Consider the following 23,939-nt stretch of genomic DNA (forward strand, 5'->3'; position numbering starts at 1 on the left):
ACTGGCTACACCCTGTTCAGAAGTGCCGATAAGGTTTTTGTCTCTTTGTAGTATACATTTGGTGGTGGTGACTGCCTCCATATTTGGCTAACAACGGATGTTTTTAACTCGTGCTTAAACTTACCTACCCCATACATTTATAGGGTTTTAGTCTGGGAGAGACAGGTGTGATAAATATTAGATTAGGGTCCCATTTAAGAAAGGTCACCTTGTCATGGTTGATGGGTTTTCATGAATTGGCCAATTTGTGAGCTAAATATATTCTATACGGCAGAAATGCAGTCTGAATTTCATATATTCAGTGTCTGCACACATCTTTGTGCAGTTGCTGCTGCTGTATTCTTTGTTTGTATATTATGCAGTCATAGCAGGTTCTACCTGGTGACACTTGCCTTATTCTGTTTAGAGGTGTTGGTCAGTTTTTTCCTTTTTGTAGAATCCTTTTTATTAGTTATGAGTGCTATTTTACTTTTCACACAGCCGTACAGTTCAGTACATAATCTAATTGTACCTCTGCACTTCAGTCTCGCCCTTCCAGTTCCTCCTCGCTGATGACGTGTGATGTGGAATGCAGCGCAAAGAGTCAGTTTTTTCTAAACAGAACAAAACCACGAGGGATTTAGTACAGGACTCTGCCTTTTTCTTTAACAGCCGCTTTTCTGCAGCATGGCACTGAATATTGTAATCACCCTTCTCCTAACTACTGCAGTTACTGTCTTCATTTACCTTATTAAATGGTGGAATAAGATAAAAGAGAAGAATTTGCCTCCAGGACCTACACCTCTACCATTCGTGGGGAACCTGATCCAGATTGGCACTACCGAACTACCAAGCTCTTTACTTAAGGTACGTAAACCTTAATACTGCTCTGTTTTCATAAATATTCGGATAGAGTAGAAAAAGATGAAAATCTTTGAAAATGACTGTATTAACATATAAGTGAATGTGTATATCGCATGCTAAATATTTCAACCAGACAAAAGTCTATTGCAGTGTTCCCCAACTCCGGTCCTCAAGAGCCACCAACAGGTCATGTTTTCAGGATTTCCTCAGTATTGCACAGGGGTTTGAATTCTTGTCTGTCCAGGTGATGCAATTATCACCTGTGCAATACTAAGGAAATCCTGAAAATGTGACCTGTTGGTGGCTCCTGAGGACCTGAGTTGGGGAACACTGGTCTAAAGCAAATTCAGTCCTCCTAGAACTAGATATTTTACAATAAAATTGCACCTCATTGCAGGATTTTTATTATTTTTAAAAGAAAATAAGTTTATGAAATGTTTGTCGTTCTGAGAGTAAATTATACTTTCTGCTTTGTTTGCAGTAAGTCATTGTTCCCCAACCAATAAAGTTATAGCACTTCTTCCATGTGGTTTCCCAGCAGGTGACAGCTCTGAATGCTACTAAGTTGTACTATATTGAAGCCTATATGGGAAGAGCACACCAAAAACCACACAATTCTACAGCATCTTTAAATGCACAGTGGACATGGGTTTTCGTGAAACCAAATTCGTTTTGCTAGAAGTGCACAAAAAAAACCCAATTTAAAAAAAAGCAGCACTTATGTTTCAAAGTTACTCCCAAGCAAGCTAGTTTATAGCCCTTTGTTATAAATGCTATAGTATATGGCCTCCACACATATTGGCTGTAATGTCCCCCATACACGTTAGATAGCTGTTGACCAAACGACGGTTCAGCAAGCAATTATGTCTCCTGAGTCCTGACTCCTCCATACACAAGAACACTCACTCTGCTGAGCGCTCCTATGTTCTCTATGAGGAAACCATGACCAGACATCTCTGGCTAAAGGCTTATCTCTTTGTACTCTTTCACATAGCCGATCCTTTTGTTCTAACTCTTCAGTTGGTGGTCCCCCTAGACTTTCTTCTGAATTTGTCAATGATGTTGATTTCGGCTGAGGCTAGACTAATGTGTATGGGGGCTTTAAGACCCTACTCATATCTCCAACAGGCACTTTTAAAGGTTATTCTCTTCTCCACCTGATAGATCAATTCTTTTATTTGCTCTTCAAATTGTATTCTATTAGTTTTGTCAAAAACCGTTGAAATGGAAAACTATGATACATGGAAAATGAAGACATTTTTGATGAAAGCTCAAAAAAATTAGAGTTAGTTTCTAATCGTTTGTTGTATCTCTGATATCGCCTATTTCTTTATGAAGGACAGTAGAACAAGGCTCTCAATGTAAGCAATGCAGTTTCTAGGGAGGCATCTATATCTGCTCCAAGATAAAGGATGGTAACAGTCCAATTCTTCTTAAAGCTCCATTCCAACTAATATTTTTGGTTGTTTGTTAGGGATCATGTGTGTAAATATAATTATGGTAGTAGTATATTCACCGGTCACCATCTTCAGCTGCTTTCAGCTGCGCTCTGGCATCACATAAATGGTTTTGTGACCTGAAGAATCCCACAGTGGTTGCTATGTGGAGTCACTTTTTGAATTTTCTCCAAGCAAGTCTATAAGACTCAGAATGAAACTATACACCCTGATTCTGAGTCGAATTAACTTACATTGAGAAAGTGATCTCCACTTGTCACAATGAGTTAAAAGGTTACAGGTGCGGTGACGTGACACTTCAAGCTGGTGATGGTGACCCATGAGTAGATTACTAGCATGATTATACTTACACACATGATCCTTAACAAATATGAACAGAAAACAATTCCCCAGAAGGAGCTTAAGGATACATAACTGTTTTAGTAGAAGTGCATTCATATGGGCTCCTCCCGTTATAAGCTTTGGTCGAATATATACAAGCCGTTCAGCACTTGTTTATTGGCCTGTTTAATCAAACGGTGAGTACTGATGTGAAGAGAATGATCATTCTGTCCCCATTCAGTGTTGCCAGCAGCACATCCCTTATTTACATGGCTTGACGGACTGCCAATAACAATGACTTTTATACCAGCATGGAACAAGTCAATTAAGATGTGACTAAACATTTAAGGAGCAACCAAACACACAGCATTTTTATCGTTCTTGGCAAACACTTTGATTAACCAGACCAATAGGGGTCCAAATACTAAGACCACCCTGATCGCTCAATAGACCCCCAAACAGTGCACAGGAGTGCATGTCTCCTGTCTGAGCATGCTCACAGACTGAGGAATGGATTCAATGGAAAGTTTAGGCTTCTCAGACTATGTCTTCAATGTACTCGCTGAAAAAAAGGGTTTTTGCAACCCGATCTTTGGCCGATCTACATGATGATTGAAAAAAGTCTCCTTGATAAGCATCCATATACATCTTATATACAGTGGGGAAAAAAGGATTTAGTCAGCCACCAATTGTGCAAATGCTCCCACTTAAAAAGATGCGAGAGGCCTGTAATTGACATCATAGATGTGCCACAACTATGATAGTCAAAATGAGAAAACAAATCCAGAAAATCACCTTGTCTGATTTGGCAAGATTTATTTTTCAAATTATAGTGGAAAATTAGAATTTAGTCACTTAAAACACGCAATATTTCTGGCGTGCACAGACCTGTAACTTCTTTAAGAGGCTCCTCTGTCCTTCACTGTAGTAATGGCACGTGTTTTAACTTGTTATCAGTATAAAAGACACCTATCCACAACCTCAGTCACACTCCAATCTCCACTGTCGTGAAGACCAAAGAGCTGTAGATGTACACCAGAAGAAAAATTGCAGCCCTGCACCAGGCTGGGAAGACTGAATCTGCAATAGGCAAGCAGCTTGGCAACCAGCAAAAATCCCAAAACCACACGGGGGGACCTAGTGAATGACTTGCATAGAGATAGGACCACTGTAACAAAGGCTACCATCAGTAACACACTACGCCACCAGGAACTCAGATCCTTCAGTGTCAGACATGTCCCCCTGCTTAAGCCAGAACATGTCTGGGCCCATCTGAAGTTTGCCAGAGAGCATTTGGATTCTCCAGAAGAGTATTGGGAGAATGTCATATGGTCTGATGAAACCAAAGTAGCACTGTTTGATAGAAACAAAACTTGTTGTGTTTGGAGGAGACAGAATGCGGAGTTGCATCCAAAGAACACCACACCTACTGTGAAGCATGGGGGTGGCAACATCATACTTTGGGGCTGTTTCTCTGCAATAGGACCAGGACGACTGATCTGTGCCAATTAAAGAATGAATGGGACCATGTATCATGAGATTTTGAGTGCAAAGCTCCTTCCATCAGCAAGGGCATTGAAGATGAAACGTGGATGGGTCTTTCAGCATGATAATGATCTCAAGCACACCACCAGGGCAACGAAGGAGTGGCTTCGTAAGAAGCATTTGAAGGTCATGGAATGGCCTAGCCAGTCTCCAGTTCTCAACCCCATATAAAACCTTTGGAGGGATTTGAAAACATCACTGCTCTAGAGGCGATCTGCATGGAGGAATGGGCCAACATACCACTAACAGCGTGTGCCAATCTTGTGAAGACATACAGAAAACGATTGACCTCTGTCATTGCCAGCAAAGGATATATAGCAAAATATTGAGATGAACTTTTATTAATAACCAAAAACTTTTTTCCACCATAATTTGCCAAATAAATCTTGCCAGATCAAACAAGGTGGTTTTCTGGATTTGTTTTCTCGTTTTGTCTCTCATAGCTGTGGTACATCTACAGTATGATGTCAATTACAGGCCTCTCATCTTTTTAAGAGGGAGAACTTGCACAATTGGTGGCCGACTAAATACTTTTCTTCTCACTGTATTTCTTAAATGATTCCTTACTACATGGTATTTTTATATCTTAATGCAGCTGAGTGAGACGTATGGACCCGTGTATACCATCTACTTTGCCAGCCAAAGGTTCGTAGTACTAATTGGCTATGATGCAGTAAAGGAGGCGTTGGTTGATCACAGTGATGTCTTCAGTGACAGAGGGGAAGTTGAAATAACACGACTGTTTTTTAAGGATTATGGTAAGACATCTATATCATAGATGGTAAGTTTATATTAAGCCTTTATTATTTTTTGACCCATTATATAGTTGTAGCTAGATTTCCCAACCCTAATCTTGACTAAGATGACTGGCCAAATATTCCTGAAATGTCAATACTTATGAAGCTCTTAGTGTCAATTGGAAACTCACTTCATCTGGCATATGTTCCTTCTTCCTTTCGCAAGTGGCGAGCATGTCAATATTTTGGTAAAAGAAAAAGTATGTAAGTATTGATCTGATATCCAGGAGCAATGGTCACATGCTTCTTAAGAAGAAATTCTTCATTTTGGCATAGAGAAGGATTCCAGATGAGGGACCCCACTTCTATGGAGTCCATATGGCACATAGAGTAGAATTCCTATCTGATGATAATCTATATATAAAGCTGAGTGTATGTATGTGTGTGTATGTATCAAGCCTCACCCACTACACTTAGCCCCATTCACTCCGCATAGCCACACTCGCTACACACGCAAAGCCCTGTACACTGACAACACCTGGCAAAGTCCCTCTATACTATAGTATCCATCTCTATGTAACGAGCTAATAATAATCTGTACAAATATCACAGCAGGATTGCGTGAGCTACTTCTCTCTGATGTCAGCACATATAACTGAGACAAGTGATGCTGCATCCGATATTTGATCAGTCCCCCCCACACTCACACACAAACACACACACACTTCCCACGGAGCCGACCGCTGATTGGAGGCTGCAGTGTCAGGTGTGAGGTGTGGCCTCCCCTGGTGTCGGCACCGTGGAGTCGCTGGTGCAGTCACCATTAGAGTTGAGCGACTTTTGGTTTTTTAGGGTCGCGTTTCGTTTCGTGAAACCCGACTTTTCCAAAAGTCGGGTCGAGCAAGATCGTCCGATTATAGGGAAAAGTCGGGGTCGTCCCGAAACACGAAACCCAATGTAAGTCAATGGGGAATAAAAGTCGGCAGTGAGAGGAGGACAGGAAACACACCAACAGTGCCCATTTGAATGCCAAAAGCATCAATTCTTCTTACTTAAGCTTGTCAACCTTAATTAACTTCATAATACAAGTTACGCACTGAAAAATGGGGGTTATTTGGCTACAGACTGTGGGGAGGGAGGGCTGGCTCCAGGTTTTCATGTGCCTTGGCCAAAGAGCGCCCCTTTAACACATACCACAACTCATCATGCTCCGATACGGCAGAGAAATAGCGGTATAGTACAATGAAAAATACCTCACTTTTTACATCTCATGACGAGGCCCATCTATTTCTCCATACAGAATCATTGGTCCCATATAATGTTTGAAACAGTATATGATGAGCTCCACATAATGCTACAGTATATGTTGGTCCCCATGGATGAAGCTCTACTGTCTTATGGGCCCAAATAAAGCTCCAAACATAATGGGCCCCATTTCTAATGCTCTAGTGTATAATGGGCCCTGTAAATGCTGCTCCAGTGTCTGATGTCCACCTTTGGAATGTTCCAGTGTATGGTGGGCCCCATCTATCATTCTCAGACGGTGTTAGGCCCAGTATGGATTGAACGTGATTGCACAAAGGTTAGAAAGGGTACCGTATCCCCAGATAACATGTATGGATAGCGTACACATTCAAAATATATGTCTCAGGAGGCAGGCTCAGACGGTGTTAGGCCCAGTATGGATTGCACGTGATTGCACAAAGGTTAGAAAGGGTACCGTATCCCCGGATAACATGTATGGATAGCGTACACATTCAAAATATATGTCTCAGGAGGCAGGCTCAGACGGTGTCAGGCCCAGTATGGATTGCACGTGATTGCACAAAGGTTAGAAAGGGTACCGTATCCCCAGATAACATGTATGGATAGCGTACACATTCAAAATATATGTCTCAGGAGGCAGGCTCAGACGGTGTTAGGCCCAGTATGGATTGCACGTGATTGCACAAAGGTTAGAAAGGGTACCGTTTCCCCAGATAACATGTATGGATAGCGTACACATTCAAAATATATGTCTCAGGAGGCAGGCTCAGACAGTGTTAGGCCCAGTATGGATTGCACGTGATTGCACAAAGGTTAGAAAGGGTACCGTTTCCCCAGATAACATGTATGGATAGTGTACACATTCAAAATATATGTCTCAGGAGGCAGGCTCAGACAGTGTTAGGCCCAGTATGGATTGCACGTGATTGCACAAAGGTTAGAAAGGGTACCGTATCCCCAGATAACATGTATGGATAGCGTACACATTCAAAATATATGTCTCAGGAGGCAGGCTCAGACGGTGTTAGGCCCAGTATGGATTGCACGTGATTGCACAAAGGTTAGAAAGGGTACCGTTTCCCCAGATAACATGTATGGATAGCGTACACATTCAAAATATATGTCTCAGGAGGCAGGCTCAGACGGTGTTAGGCCCAGTATGGATTGCACAAAGGTTAGAAAGGGTACCGTTTCCCCAGATAACATGTATGGATAGCGTACACATTCAAAATATATGTCTCAGGAGGCAGGCTCAGACGGTGTTAGGCCCAGTATGGATTGCACGTGATTGCACAAAGGTTAGAAAGGGTACCGTATCCCCAGATAACATGTATGGATAGCGTACACATTCAAAATATATGTCTCAGGAGGCAGGCTCAGACGGTGTCAGGACCAGTATGGATTGCACGTGATTGCACAAAGGTTAGAAAGGGTACCGTTTCCCCAGATAACATGTATGGATAGCGTACACATTCAAAATATATGTCTCAGGAGGCAGGCTCAGACGGTGTCAGGCCCAGTATGGATTGCACGTGATTGCACAAAGGTTAGAAAGGGTACCGTTTCCCCAGATAACATGTATGGATAGCGTACACATTCAAAATATATGTCTCAGGAGGCAGGCTCAGACGGTGTTAGGCCCAGTATGGATTGCACGTGATTGCACAAAGGTTAGAAAGGGTACCGTATACCCAGATAACATGTATGGATAGCGTACACATTCAAAATATATGTCTCAGGAGGCAGGCTCAGACGGTGTCAGGCACAGTATGGATTTGACGGCCCAGATTACACAGCGGAGGAGCAGGGAGAGGTAAAGATTGCAAATGCTGGGGCCCTGCCCAAGCAAGGGGGGCCCACTCGTGAGCGTCGGTACTGGCACTGGGCCCCTCATAGTACAGCGGTGTGTCTGACGGCGGGTGTGCACCACCACCGTCAGAGACACTTGATTGCACTATGAGGGACCCTGTGCCAGTGCCCACGCCCAAGAGTCGGCCTACCCACCTGTCCAGGGCAATGGCACTCGCACGGTGTCGTGCGCTAGGTGGTGACCCCGGCCATGGGGGGGGAGGCAGCACTGTTAGGGAGTTTTAGAAAGTGGCATATGTTGATGTTGAACATTCAGCTGATGCAAAAGGCGAAATAGGTGAAGTCCCAGGAAGAGGTGGACCAAAGCAAGCCATTTTTCTGTCACCCTATGTGTCATCAGGGGAAGGTGGGACAAAATCCTTGGAAACCCATGCGTGGTTCATTTTAATGAAGGTTAGATCATCCACATTTTGGGTTGACAGACGGGTCCTTTTTTCTGTCAGGATTGATCCAGCTGCACTGAAGACTCTTTCCGATAGCACACTTGCAGCTGGGCAAGCGAGCTCCTGTAAGGCATATTGGGCCAATTCAGGCCAGGTGTCCAGTTTAGCGGCCCAATAGTCAAAGGGGAATGACCTGTGTGGGAGAACATCGATATGGGAGGAAAAGTAGTTTGTAACCATAGTTGACAACTGCTGTCTCCTGTCACTTTCCATCGATGCAGTATTACCAGTTGTGTGAGCGGTATTTGAAAAATCAGTCCACAACATTGTCATGAAACCCCTGTCTCCAACGCCACTTCTGCTGTGTGCACCACGAACACCTCTGCCAAGCTGCCCCCGGCCCGTACGGCTCGTGTGAGAACCATCACTGCTGCTGTGTGCTGGGAATGCCTCAAGCAACCGATTTACCAGAGTTGCTTGTTTATTAGCCAATATTAGGTCAAGGTTCTCCTGTGGCATGATGTTTTGTAATTTGCCTTTATAGCGTGGATCCAGGATGCTGGCCAACCAGTAGTCGTCATCGTTCATCATTTTGGCAATGCGGGGGTCCCTTTTTAGGATCCGCAAGGCATAATCTGACATGTGGGCCAATGTTCCCAGTGTCAATGATGCACTGCGAGTGCTGGGTGGAGGAGCACTTTCTGGCAAATCCACATCCCTCCAGTCACGCACAAACCCTGTACCAGACCTTGCCACGCCAACATTTTTACTTGCCCCACGAGATGCATCCTCCTCCCCTAAGTAATCATCCCCATCATCATCCTCCTCCTCCTCTTCTTCCTCCACCTCGTCCAGGAGAGGTCCCTGAGCAGACAATGGCTGAATGTCATCAAGGATTCCCTCCTCCTCTTCCTCCTCATCAACATTGGCTGCAGACGCCTGCTCCTTAAGGTGCGTCAAAGTTTGCATGAGCAGACGCATAAGTGGGATGCTCATGCTTAGGATGTCGTCGTCTGCGCTTACCAGCCGTGTGCATTCCTCAAAACACTGAAGGACTTTACAGAGGTCTTTCAGCTTCGACCACTGCACACCTGTCAACTCCATGTCTGCTCTCAAAGTGCCTGGCCGTGTATCCTCCCACAAATGCATTATGGCCTGCCTCTGCTCGCACAGCCGCTCCACCATGTGCAGGGTGGAGTTCCACCTTGTTGCAATGTCGATAATGAGGCGGTGGTTGGGAAGGTGGAGCAATCGCTGCAGCTTCTGCATACGAACGGAGTGTACAGGCGACCGGCGGATGTGCGCGCACAGTCTTCGCACCTTCTGGAGCAGGGCTGTTAACTCCGGATAATTTTTGAGGAAGCACTGCACCACCAGGTTCAAGGTGTGAGCCAAGCAAGGTATGTGGCTGAGTTTTGAAAGGGCTATGGCTGCCACAAAATTACGGCCGTTATCACTAACTACCTTGCCTGCCTCAAGATGTACACTGCCCAGCCATGACTCAGTTTGTCGCTTCAAGTACTCGGCCAGCACCTCGGCGGTGTGTCTGTCGCCCAAACACATCATCTGCAACACAGCCTGCTGACGCTTTCCACTAGCTGCTCGATAGGGGGACACATCGTGTGCAACAGTGGCAGCTGCAGATGGAGTGCTCATACGACTGCGCTCTGTGGACGAGCTTTCGCTTCTGGAGGAGGAGGAGGAGGAGGAGGAGGGTCGAACGCCTACAGCCAACTGTTTCCTATACCGTGGGCTAGGCAGCACTGTCCCACCACCGCTGTCCCCTGTGGACCCTGCATCCACCACATTAACCCAGTGTGCAGTGATGGACACGTAACGGCCCTGGCCATGCCGACTGGACCATGCATCAGTTGTGAGGTGCACCTTTCCGCTCACTGACTGCTTGAGTGCATGGACAATGCGGTCTTTCACATGATGGTGGAGGGCTGGGATGGCTTTGCGAGAGAAGAAGTGGCGACTGGGTAGGTCATAGCGTGGTACTGCATAGGCCATGAGTTCGCGGAAAGCTGTGCTTTCCACCAACCGAAAGGGCATCATCTCAAACGAGATTAGTTTGGCAATGTGGGCGTTCAAACCCAGTGTACGCGGATGAGAGACTGAGTACTTTCTTGACCTACTCATAGTGTCTGGGAGGGTGAGCTGGACTTGAGAGCTGCATATGGTGGAAGTAGCGGTGGACAGGGCGGACTGAGAGAGGGTTGATGATGGTGATGGAGTTGGTGTTCTTTCTGATGGCCTAGAATCAGTCTTTCGTTGATATAACAGTGGGATTCCCTGACTGCTGTGGCCTTGCAACGACACCTCAACATTTGCTGCTGTGCTAACCGGTGGGCTTACAGTGGGGGAAACAATGTAGCGTTGCTGACTACCTTCGTTGTGATCAGTTGCACATGTGGCACTTGAGGTTTGGTGTTGTGTCCACGCTTGCAAGTGCATGCTGGTTAAATGTCTAAGCATGCAACTGGTATTCAAATTTTTCAGATTTTTCCCTCGGCTAAAGGTCTTTGCGCACTTCTTACAGATAACCTTGGCCTGATCATGAGGATTTTGTTCAAAAAAGTGCCACACTGCACTCTTCCTACTTTGGCAGACATTTTGCGGCCTAGCACGCTGTGATCTTTTGACCCTCTGGGCAAGCTGTCCAGCAACTCTTTTGATGTTTGGAACCTGTCTTTGGAGTGCTCCGGGCCTGCCAGATAACAGCTGTTGCGATGTCGATGTCTGTTGTGGATGCTCCTCATCTGAGCTATTGGAAGCAGCACCCTCTTCCCCCAATGGATGCCAATCTGGGTCAACAACTGGGTCATCCATCACCTCCTCTTCTATGTCATGTGCACCTTCCTCTGTGTCACCGTGTATGGTGGTATAGTGTGCGGGAAGGGGCACCTGAGTCTCATCAGGGTCAGAATCTGGCTCTGTACACTGCGAGGACAATGTAGTGCTCTGAGTGAATGTACCAGCAGAATCATCCATGAGCGGCTGTGCATCAGTGCACTCCATGTCAGATTCATCTTGGCCTGGGTAATTCACCATTTCACTTGATAATCCAGGCATGGTATGTGAAAACAGCTCCATGGAGTAATCAGTAGTATGGCCTGCGTCATCCTTCAATCTTGCTTGGGGTGAAGGACACAAAGAAAGGTGTGGTTCATGAACATGAGCCTCCAATGACGACTCAGTGCTTTTACTTTTTACAACTGAAGAAGAGGAGGCGATAGAGCTGGAGGCTGAGTCAGCAATGTAAGACAAAACTTTTTCCTGATGCTCTTGCTTTAAAAGCGGTTTGCCAACTCCTAGAAAACTAAGCGTTCGAGGCCTTATGTAGCCAGACGATGACGCAGGCTCAACACCTCCTGCATTCGGTCCTATTTTGCTCTTGCCACTACCATCAGATCCACCACCAACACCATCATTACCAGCTGCCAACCCCCGCCCAATTCCACGGCCTCTTCCACCAGCCTTCCTCATTTTTGGTAGAAATGTAGACAAAATCCAACAAACTATATAGTAATGTAAAACAAGGTACAAGGTGTCTATAGGACAGGGGAGATTTTGAATTTCTGCAGACACTTGTGGACAGTTTTGGATTGTGTGAGGCCCACTGATATCTGAGCGCTATGTCACAGGCTCGATGGCACAGCTGTGACAAAAGTGACGAGAGGATAAGGGAGATTTTGAATTTCTGCAGACACTTGTGGACAGTTTTGGATTGTGTGAGGCCCACTGATATCTGAGCGCTATGTCACAGGCTCGATGGCACAGCTGTGACAAAAGTGACGAGAGGATAAGGGAGATTTTGAATTTCTGCAGACACTTGTGGACAATTTTGGATTGTGTGAGGCCCACTGATATCTGAGCGCTATGTCACAGGCTCGATGGCACAGCTGTGACAAAAGTGACGAGAGGATAAGGGAGATTTTGAATTTCTGCAGACACTTGTGGACAGTTTTGGATTGTGTGAGGCCCACTGATATCTGAGCGCTATGTCACAGGCTCGATGGTACAGCTGTGACAAAAGTGACGAGAGGATAAGGGAGATTTTGAATTTCTGCAGACACTTGTGGACAGTTTTGGATTGTGTGAGGCCCACTGATATCTGAGCGCTATGTGACAGGCTCGATGGCACAGCTGTGACAAAAGTGATGAGAGGATAAGGGAGATTTTGAATTTCTGCAGACACTTGTGGACAGTTTTGGATTGTGTGAGGCCCACTGATATCTGAGCGCTATGTCACAGGCTCGATGGCACAGCTGTGACAAAAGTGACGAGAGGATAAGGGAGATTTTGAATTTCTGCAGACACTTGTGGACAGTTTTGGATTGTGTGAGGCCCACTGATATCTGAGCGCTATGTGACAGGCTCGATGGCACAGCTGTGACAAAAGTGACGAGAGGATAAGGGAGATTTTGAATTTCTGCAGACACTTGTGGACAGTTTTGGATTGTGTGAGGCCCACTGATATCTGAGCGCTATGTCACAGGCTCGATGGCACAGCTGTGACAAAAGTGACGAGAGGATAAGGGAGATTTTGAATTTCTGCAGACACTTGTGGACAGTTTTGGATTGTGTGAGGCCCACTGATATCTGAGCGCTATGTGACAGGCTCGATGGCACAGCTGTGACAAAAGTGACGAGAGGATAAGGGAGATTTTGAATTTCTGCAGACACTTGTGGACAGTTTTGTATTGTGTGAGGCCCACTGATATCTGAGCGCTATGTCACAGGCTCGATGGCACAGATGTGACAAAAGTGACGAGAGGATAAGGGAGATTTTGAATTTCTGCAGACACTTGTGGACAGTTTTGTATTGTGTGAGGCCCACTGATATCTGAGCGCTATGTCACAGGCTCGATGGCACAGCTGTGACAAAAGTGACAAGAGGATAAGGGAGATTTTGAATTTCTGCAGACACTTGTGGACATTTTTGGATTGTGTGAGGCCCACTGATATCTGAGCGCTATGTGACAGGCTCGATGGCACAGCTGTGACAAAAGTGACAAGAGGATAAGGGAGATTTTGAATTTCTGCAGACACTTGTGGACAGTTTTGGATTGTGTGAGGCCCACTGATATCTGAGCGCTATGTCACAGGCTCGATGGCACAGCTGTGACAAAAGTGACGAGAGGATAAGGGAGATTTTGAATTTCTGCAGACACTTGTGGACAGTTTTGGATTGTGTGAGGCCCACTGATATCTGAGCGCTATGTCACAGGCTCGATGGCACAGCTGTGACAAAAGTGACGAGAGGATAAGGGAGATTTTGAATTTCTGCAGACACTTGTGGACAGTTTTGGATTGTGTGAGGCCCACTGATATCTTAGCGCTATGTCACAGGCTCGATGGCACAGCTGTGACAAAAGTGACGAGAGGATAAGGGAGATTTTGAATTTCTGCAGACACTTGTGGACAGTTTTGGATTGTGTGAGGCCCACTGATATCTTAGCGCTATGTCACAGGCTCGATGGCACAGCTGTGACAAAAGTGACGAGAGGATAAGGGAGATTTTGAATTTCTGCAGACACTTGTGGACAGTTTTGGATTGTGTGAGGCCCACTGATATCTGAGCGCTATGTGACAGGCTCGATGGCACAGCTGTGACAAAAGTGACGAGAGGATAAGGGAGATTTTGAATTTCTGCAGACGCTTGTGGACAGTTTTGGAATGTGTGAGGCCCACTGATATCTGAGCGCTATGTCACAGGCTCGATGGCACAGCTGTGACAAAAGTGACGAGAGGATAAGGGAGATTTTGAATTTCTGCAGACACTTGTGGACAGTTTTGTATTGTGTGAGGCCCACTGATATCTGAGCGCTATGTGACAGGCTCGATGGCACAGCTGTGACAAAAGTGACGAGAGGATAAGGGAGATTTTGAATTTCTGCAGACACTTGTGGACAGTTTTGGATTGTGTGAGGCCCACTGATATCTGAGCGCTATGTCACAGGCTCGATGGCACAGCTGTGACAAAAGGGACTAGAGGATAAGGGAGATTGGATTGCTTTTAAAAAAGCAGTTTGCGGAGCAGTGGGTAAACAGCAATGCCAGCCTGTCAGGAAGCCTTAAAAGGCAGCCCAACAACCAACACCACTGATACACCACAATATAGCCTCCCCTTGCACTGCACACACAGTGACTGGTGTGTTGTGCAGGCCAAATTGCTAGCAGCAGAAGCAGTTTTTTTTTCTTCTCAGGACAAAAAAAAAAAATTGGGATTGCTTTTAAAAAAGCAGTTTGCGGAGCAGTGGGTAAACAGCAATGCAGGAATGTCAGGAAGCCTTAGAAGGCAGCCCAACAACCAACACCACTGATACACCACTATATAGCCTCCCCTTGCACTGCACACACAGTGACTGGTGTGTTGTGCAGGCCAAATCGCTAGCAGCAGAAGCAGTTTTTTTGTCTTCTTCCCTGCCTAACGCTCTCCCTACAGAATCAGCAGCAACCTCTCCCTATACTGAGATCGGCAGAAGTAAGATGGCGGTCGGCGTGCACGCCCTTTTATACCCCCTGTGACGCCCACCAAAGCAAGCCAATCACTTGCATGCCCTTCTGAAAGATGGTGGTGACCCCTTCCTATGTCATCACGTTGCCCACAGTGTCCGTGGATCCTGATTGACTGAAAAAGAGCGCAAAACAAACTTTTGAAACGCGACTTTGGCGCGTAAGTCGCCGATCTCGTGGCCGACCTCATCCTAGGGTCGGGTTTCGTTTCATGAAACCCGACTTTGACAAAAGTCGGCGACTTTTGAAATTTTTCGACCCGTTTCGCTCAACTCTAGTCACCATGTCTCTCAGTTCCCGGGTGGACGCCTTCTCTGTGGAGGTGCTAATGGGCACAAAGAGGAAAGTGCAAGAGGAGGAAAGCACAGAGGAGAGGAGCGGGCATCGCCATAAGACGGGTTCGTGTGGGGGGTAGAGGGGCTGCATGGAGCATGGGACCCCAAACCCGAGATCTCGGCATGACCGGGAATGATGGATGAGATAGCCGGGGAGATGAGTGCAGAGAGAAGAGACACAGAGGATTTTGCATGCCCGGACACAGGGACCCTGACATACACACACATACATCCCTGGCTTGCCACGCCTTGAGCACATTAAAGACTCACTGAGCACTTACCGGGCTCAATTTCAGAGGCCACAGTGTGAGGATCAGACGCCAGAGCGGTCGGGCGTAGTGAGTCTGTGATGTGCTCAGGGGCTGGTAAGCCCGGGATGTACTCGGTTCTCAGGGGCCGGTGAGCCCGGGATATGCTAGGTTTCAAGGGGTCGGTGAGCCTGGGATGTGCTAGGTTCTTGGGGGCTATAATAGAGAAGGTGTGGAGGGCACCACCAACAATAAACAAGGGGATACACCAGTGGTCAGTACAAAGTAGACAATGCACAAAACAGAGAAAAAGCTACTGACCAAAAAGGACTGGGATCACCACAAAAAATACACAAAATAATTTTATTGAATATCAAACAGACCATGACATGATTAAAAACATTAAAAAGTCACTCCATGACTATTGGAGTGAACCAATGAGGTTAGTAATGTAGCCCTCTAAGACTCCCCTAATACATTTGTATAGTATGGATAAAGGTTAATACCTGGTCACAACATTGATACAATAGCTAGACAGATGCGATAATACCATATCCATGCATGAAGATATAACCAAAATAAATCATGAACCAAGAGGTATCTAATATCCTGCAAGAGAAAGAAATGCACTAGTCCCCAGCCTACACCCCTCATTAAAGAGGAGACATAATATGAAGGCAAATAAACAGAAAAGGTGTTTCTGAGCCCTGATTCAGTGGTTCAGAAGCCAGGTAGCCAAAAGTGTATACAATAAGAGCTGTGTGCATAGCTCTCATACCATACCACAAAATAAGCGGAGCCTGTGGATGATGTCCGACGCGTGTCGCTACCGCAAGGTAGCTTCTTCAGGGGGCTGATGAGCCCGGAATGTGCTCGGTGCTCGGGGGCGGTGAGCCCGGGATGTGCATGGTGCTCGGGGGAGATGAGTCCGGGATGTGCTCAGTGCTCTGGGGCAGTGAGCCCAGGATGTGCTCGGGGCCGTTATTTCTCTACTGACATTTATCTGCTGAGGGAGAAACCAGTGATGTCACAGCAGACGGGATACTGGGATGAAGCTAGGGATAGCAGTCCTGTGGCTCTGGCTGACAGGATGATGTGGGATATTAGTGGTAGTAGTCCGGTGGCTCTGACGGGATGATGTGGGATATTAGTGATAGTAGTCCTGTGGCTCTGGCTGACAGGATGATGTGGGATATTAGGGGTAGTAGTCAGGTGGCTCTTTCGGATGATGTGGGATATTAGTGGTAGTAGTCCAGTGTGTGTGGCTATGCGGAGTTGGCGGAGCTATACACTCAGCTTTATACATATGGATATAATCATTATAATTTGTTACAACTAACCACAGTTAGTTACTATGCCTGGGAAACGCCGGGCTCTTCAGCTAGTTTCTTTAATAAAGTAGATAATTATTTCTAGGGAATCTGTTCTCAAGTATATATGGGGATTGTTAAACCTAAGACTTTAGCTGGCCATAAATATAAGTTATAATATAAGTTTTTGGTCATTTGGAGTGTGGCTGATCATACATCTAACAGATAGATTGTACGCATGATCACATCATCAACATGCCAAACATAAGGCACATTAGATAGCCAATTTAATTAATATCAGCTGGGTAGGATAACATTTTTATAAGTACTATGGCATCCCGACTCCCCTGGCACATGATGTCAAGCAAAAGAAGGTTCCTGCCTACTGAATTTCTGTTGGCGATTCATTTGTTCTCCAGCAGGTAAGCTGCAATCAGAGGAGCTTCTTTTTCTACTCAAATGGAGTAAAAATATTTCCAACATGACAAGTTGCATATTTGGCAAAGAGAAGTCCACAAATTCATTGAAATGGTTTGAATAAAATTCACAAACAAGGTTAAGCCAAAATAGCCCAAATCAGCCATTACGACAGACTCTTAAGGCCCTGTCACACACACAGTGATATCGCCAGCAAGATCGCTGATTTTGTGACGCCACAGCGATCTCACCAGCAATATCGCTGTGTGTGACATGTATCAGCGACTGGCCCCCCTGCCAGGTATCGCTGATCGTGCAGGATCGTCCTGGGCCATTTTTTGATCGTTGGTCTCCCGCTGGCCAGCGCGCATCGCTGCGTGTGGCAGCGGGAGAGCAACGATCAGCGACGCTGCACGCTGGTTTCCAATGTAAACAGCGGGTATCTAGGAGCCGCGCGGCTCTTAAATACCCGCTGTTTACCTTGGATACCAGAGTGCAGGCTGGTTTCCAATGTAAACAGCAGGTATCTAGGAGCTGCGTGGCTCTTAGAAACACGCTGTTTACTTTAGATACCAGCTTACTCGCTGGTCCTGATCGCTGGTGCGTCTGTCTATGTGGAAAAGATGGTCCAGCTCTAGGGATGGGCGAGTCTACTCGCTAGGACTCGTTACTCGGCGAATAGTAAGGGACTCGCTGGACTCGTTACTCGGCGAGTCTCCCGGTGATTACTCGCACAGTAACGAGTCCAATGCAAGTCAATGGCAATCCTAGTTTTGTCAGAGTTTTTTTTTCTCACTCGCTAGACTCGCTATATCACATCGCTGTCAACAGCGAGTCTGAGCGAGTCTGAGCGAGTCTACGATTCCGAGTCCTGTATACTGGATTCGGGACTCGCTTATACAGAATCTGTTATGTTCCTACAAGTTTCCAAGACAGCCTATGTCAACACACAGCGATTGTGAGCGAGTCTGAGCAAGTCTACGAATCCCGAGTCCTGTATACTGGATTCGGGACTCGCAAATATAGAATCTGTTATGTTCCTACAAAGAGACAGCCTAGCGTGTTAGGTCAGAAAACTTTTTTAGATGGACAAGCATGTTAGCCAATCATATTCAGTAATGTTGGTTGTGGCAGGACTATGATTGGCTTCTGTCCATCGTGATGCCTATGTCATGTATGAGAGGCGAGGCTGTATATAAGCCTTTTCCACCGCCATTTCCTCTACATTCCTGAGAGATCTGAGATAGAGCAGGGTGAGGTAGATGCTTGAGCAGATCATAGGGATTGTCAGTTAGTGTAGGGAAACTTCAAGATTCCTTATATTAAACCCAAACAGCTCTTCTGAGAGCTACCAGGAGGACAGAGGAGTACTGTGTAGACTGTAGGCAGGCAGGCAGGGAGGATCAAGCCTTACAGTGCAGTGCACAGTGCAGGGACTAGTGTGCAGCTTCACTGCTAGGTGTCAGCACACACACTTACCCCGCCAGCAAGTGACGCCTACAGCACCACCTAACTCCATCTCGGTGACTGTGCATTTGTCAACAATGACACAAAAACCACAATTTCCCAAAAAAGAGGTTGCAAAGGGACGAGGTCGTGGCCGTAGCAGTCGTGCCCAAGAAGGCACTGGTACAGGTAGACAGATGAGGATTGATAGAGCTACCTTTCTCCTGTCTAGAATTCCCAGTACTCAACAAAAACGTGTCTTGAGGCCAGAAGAGCATGACCAGATAACATCTTGGATGGCTGATAAGACCTTGACCACTGGTTCTGGCAGTACACAATCGTCCTTGCCAACACAGTCTTTGTTTGTAAATCACACATTACTCGCTAAGACCCTATTCATTAACATTGGACTCGCTAGACTCGCAACGAGTAGCGAGTCCCGGGCTTGGACTCGCTAGAGTCAAGCGATTCCGAGTAATTTAGGACTCGCCCATCACTATCCAGCTCAAAAGGGTAAAATCCAAAACATTTTATTTAGATTTCCATAAAATAGGTATACAAAATGCATATACCCGACCGGAAAACCGGAGGGAAGGTTGAGGAGACACTGTACGCGTTTAAGGACTTTTCGTTCGAAACGCGTACAGTGTCTCCTCAACCTTCCCTCCGGTTTTCTAGTCGGGTATATGCATTGTGTATACCTATTTTATGGATATCTAAATAAAATGTTTTGGATTTTACCCTTTTGAGCTGGACCGTCTTTTCCATATTTTGTCTACTGCCTGACAGAGCTGTGGCCCGTGCTTGAAAGCAACATGGAAGTACAAAGGGTGAGCTGAACACTTATTGTTTTCTTGCAGTCTGTCTATGTGACAGGTCACCAGCAATCAGCTAACTATGTCCCAGTGATCCCATCCACGTCGGATCGTTGGTGGGATCGCTGGCAGGGTCGGCCCAAGAGATTACGGCGCCCTAGGCAAAAACTATTTTGTTGCTCCCCTACTATTCTTGGCAGTAGATGAAAACTTGGGATATAAATTTAGGAGCAAAATAAACCACAACAACAATGATTAATTAACTCTCTCCTAACTCTTTAATCTTCTGAGAAGTTGTATAGGACAAATATATACAAAGTAATCAATAGCACAAAACAAAAACGACCATAGGTAATTAAAATTTTTGTTTCCTTGCCTTTTTTTTTGAAAAGGATGACACTAAGTCACCGAGATTAATTTGTTTAGCAACTTCAGATTCTATCAAAATTGTTGCCAACCCAACCAACCTCTCTTGCGTCATATTTGCCCTTAAATATGTACACTTTTCTTTCCATCCCTAAAACTTTTTGCCTTTTGAAAAGATTTTTTATAATTTTTTCTATTTTTTCTCTGGTGCCCCCTTTGGGTCGGCGCCCTAGGCGGCCGTCTAGTTCGCCTATATGTTCGGGCTGGCCCTGATCGCTGGGACATTGTTACATGTAACGGGGCCCTTAGACGTATGGAGTGTATTTAGATGTGATTGACCAAACTATTAGTTACTACAAGGGATACCATGGTACATGATAAAATTCTACTATCATGTTCTGTTTTGTGTGGCTATCGTAGAAGACTCCCAATGTCCATAACTATTGATCAGAAGGTATAAGGGCTGAAAATGTAGTAGTAGCAGCAATTGAGCCATGGTGCTTGAAGTCCCAGAAAGTATCTCTGCCACAAACCCTCGTGTTTTAAAGAACATATGGGTGTAAAAGCTTCAAAATATACCTTTGTTATTCCATATAGGCAATTAGTATCTTGAATTTTTACTGGGACTTCACCACTAATAACAATGGCATTATCATTTTAATGGCTGACTAAAATGGCATTATATCAATATAATATTAATAGACACTAAAATTTACCTTTTAGGGGTCATCATGAGCAATGGAGAAAGATGGAAGACTCTTCGTCGATTTGCTCTTATGACTTTGAGAAATTTTGGAATGGGAAAACGAAGCATTGAAGAGAGAATCCAAGAAGAGGCTCGATGTCTTACTGAGAGGTTTATGAAAATGAAAGGTCAGTGATGATTAGAAATTATGCAGAAAAATATTATGCTTGGAATTGTAGTTTTTCAAAACCTGGAAAACCAAATTTGAAGAACAATGCTGTATAGAAAATTTTAACATTCGGCTACAACTAACGTTGGGGCTTGCTGACGGGAGTAGTTTTGCAATAGTTCTGTTGACAATTCCATTGGCCAAAGTAAAAATGTCCAAAGTCATGAATGCCAACAGGAAAGTAACCTACAAGGGGAGTTGCCCACATGGAAAACTGCTCACATGGAAAATTGCCCATACAGAAAATTGCCCACATAGACAAAATAACAACAGTTTATTTACCCCATCATGACATCAACCATACATGTACTGTGCATGTCGGAAGCTGATGTATGGAGTGGGCTCCCTCAGGGAGCTCTCCTCACATCCAGCAAGTGATGGCTGTGTATTTCAGCCAGGACCTGCCGCTAACAATCATGGGTGTGAGTATCTTATCTTCAAGTACCCAAGGGAGCTAACAATGACAGTTAGAAGTAAAAGAAAAATGTTTTAAAAAAGATGAAAAAAAATAAAAACCTAAAAGTTCAAATCACTCCCCTTTACCCCGTTGAAGTTAAAGATTAGAACAAAAATGCACATATGTGGTATTGCCGAGTTCAGAAAAGTCAATCTATCAAAATATAAAAACAATTATCCCGATCGGTTAGCAAAGTAAACGGAAAAAATTCAAGAGTGCCAAAATTGCAAAATGTTTGGTTGCTGCAATTCAACAAAAAATGCTCTAACAAACGATCAAAACATCTACCCCAAAATGGTACTAATAATAACGTTGTCTCATCCAGCAAAACATAAGCTGTCATACAGCTACATCAGACAAAGAATAAAAAATGTTATGGATCTTGGAAAATGGTGACACAAACCAAAACATTTTTTAGGGAAAACTACAGATTTTTTTTCACCACTAAAATGATTAAAAAAAAACTGGACATGTTGGTTATCTCCGTAATCGTATTGATGAGGAGAATATTATTGCATGGACATTTTTACCACAAACTGTACACCGTAAAAAACATTTCCCCAAAAAATAATATCAGAATTGCATTTTTCCACAATTTCAAGGCACTTGGAAATTTTTTCCCCATTTTTCAGTGCACTATATGGTAAAATGAATGATGTCTTTGAAAAGTACAACTCACCCTGCAAAAACAAGCCCTAATACGGCTATGTGGACAGAAAAGTAAAAGAGTTATGGCTCTAGGAAGAAGGGGAGGAAAAAATGGAATCTAATAAACGGAAATTGGCCACAAAGTGAAGGGGTTAAAGAGGGCTAAGGTTGTATTCACACATGGAAAATTGGGCACATGCAGCTATAGCTGGGGTCACACTGTACACAGGCTCTGGAGCAATAACGTACTACAGGTCTGGGTAGGTGAAAATAGCGCTATATTGGTACAGCTGGGGTCACACTGTACATAGAAAACGGGTCGATGGTAAATGTTCTTATTTTGTCCATGTGGTCAATTTTCCATGTGGGCAATTTTCTGTGTGAAGATAGTTTCACACTAGCATTTGGAGGCGCAGCGGACGTTCGCCGTTAAGCTCCGCCCCCTGCTGCGCCTCCTCTGGTCAGCTCCGCCTATGGGTGCATGACGCTGCTGTTTATGTGCCTTGTTTACATGTCAACAATAAAAAATTGTTTTTTGCACATTATTATAGTATCTTTTGATATCTTTATATTATATTGAATTCTTTGGGGTTGAACGCGCCCTTGTTACACACATCTTTTCTTCTTTCCCGCTTCACTTGTCAAAAGGAGGCAGGCAAAAGCATACCTGCGCACTGCCTGCATACTCAATGCTAAAGATAGGGTATGCAGGTCGCATGCAGGGTCATGTGCCTATAGTCGGAGCTGACCGGAGGAGGCACAGCAGGGGACGGAGCTTCACTACGAGCATCCGCTGTGTCTCCAAACGCTAGTGTGAAACTAGCCTGAGCAACTTTCCTGTGGGCATTCATAGCTGGGGGCTTTTCCTGTGTACTTTTTTCCTGTGGACAGTTTTCTTTTGGCCATTTTTCAGGTCACCTTTGCGAACATGTGCATGTTAGCATTATTTCTGGGCTCATTTCCTTGGGCTTCTCATAATCCTCTCCTGGATGTCTCCTACATCAATGGGTGTCAGGTGTCCAAATACACGACTGGCTGTATTTTTGGTATCAGCCATGAATCCTGTGTTTTGCCTTCCTTAAGGAATACCACTCTGTTGTCTCATTCATTTCTAATACTGCTCTGGTGAAAATGAAAACTGAGCTGATTGTTTGCTTCGATTGGTGACTGGAGGAAACAAAGGTAATTTTCAAGAAAAACTTTTCTGATTAATGAGCCTTGATATGCAAATTGCCTCTTCAGAGAGAAAGAGGACTTAAACTCTATAGGGCCACCAGCAAACCTACAAGTCAGTATTGATCCTTTAATGAGCCTTAATAAGCATCTTCCTGTACAAATTACAGGTTTTTGTAGCACAACCAGTAATTTGAATAAGCAAGGATACAGTGACAAAGCAACCTGTGATTATATTCTAGAATACCAGGTCCCCAGTAATCATGCTCCATGTTGCCGTATAATCTGGAGCTGTCAGTGAGGACGAGGGTGCGGAGACTGAATATACTTGGACTCATGATCTCTTGCATGCTTAAGCTGGATGCTTTAAAAAATAAAAATGTTATTAGTTTATATTTATCAATTAACAAAATGCAAAGTGAATGAACAAAGGAGAAATCTCAATCACATCAATATTTAGCGATCGCAATTTGTCTTCAAAAGATTATCGATGAGATATCCAAGATGTTTGGAACAAACAACATATTCTCATGGCAAAGTGTGGTCACAACAAATATTTGGTTTAGATTTCTCTTTTTTTCATTCACTTTGGATTTTAATTAATGGATAAAAAAATACTTTTTTTTAACTATTCTTACATTGCAACAAGAGATCCAATGAAGCTTGTGTTTTGACAGATCTTTTCTTAGGATGGGTTCACACTGAGTTTGCTTTTAGCTGGGATTTCAGAACAGAAACTCTTCAACTCTATACTCTAAACTTTTTGAACGCGGTGGTTTTTGGATAATTTATTTTATAAAAATACTCCGTGTGAACATATGTGCAGACTTAGTTTTTGAGGCTTTATTTGGTGAGGATCTGCTCCAA

The 23,939-nt window shown here is 44.7% G+C and overlaps 1 protein-coding gene across 1 annotated transcript in view; it reads left to right on the forward strand.

Annotated features, from left to right (window-relative positions):
* The first annotated feature begins 550 nt into the window (after positions 1 to 550).
* The window catches only part of LOC141052022 (cytochrome P450 2C23-like), a 40,998-nt gene continuing 17,609 nt past the window's right edge, over positions 551 to 23,939 (forward strand). Inside the window, exons 1-3 of the mRNA XM_073549193.1 lie at positions 551 to 846; positions 4,762 to 4,924; positions 20,604 to 20,753. Of these exons, the coding sequence (XP_073405294.1) occupies positions 667 to 846; positions 4,762 to 4,924; positions 20,604 to 20,753 (493 nt within the window). The 5' untranslated portion in view covers positions 551 to 666. The remainder of the gene's footprint in view (positions 847 to 4,761; positions 4,925 to 20,603; positions 20,754 to 23,939) is intronic.

Source organism: Dendrobates tinctorius, unplaced genomic scaffold (assembly GCF_039654945.1).
Source record: "Dendrobates tinctorius isolate UK_male_01 unplaced genomic scaffold, ASM3965494v1 ptg000158l, whole genome shotgun sequence".
NCBI classification, from domain to species: domain Eukaryota; kingdom Metazoa; phylum Chordata; class Amphibia; order Anura; family Dendrobatidae; genus Dendrobates; species Dendrobates tinctorius.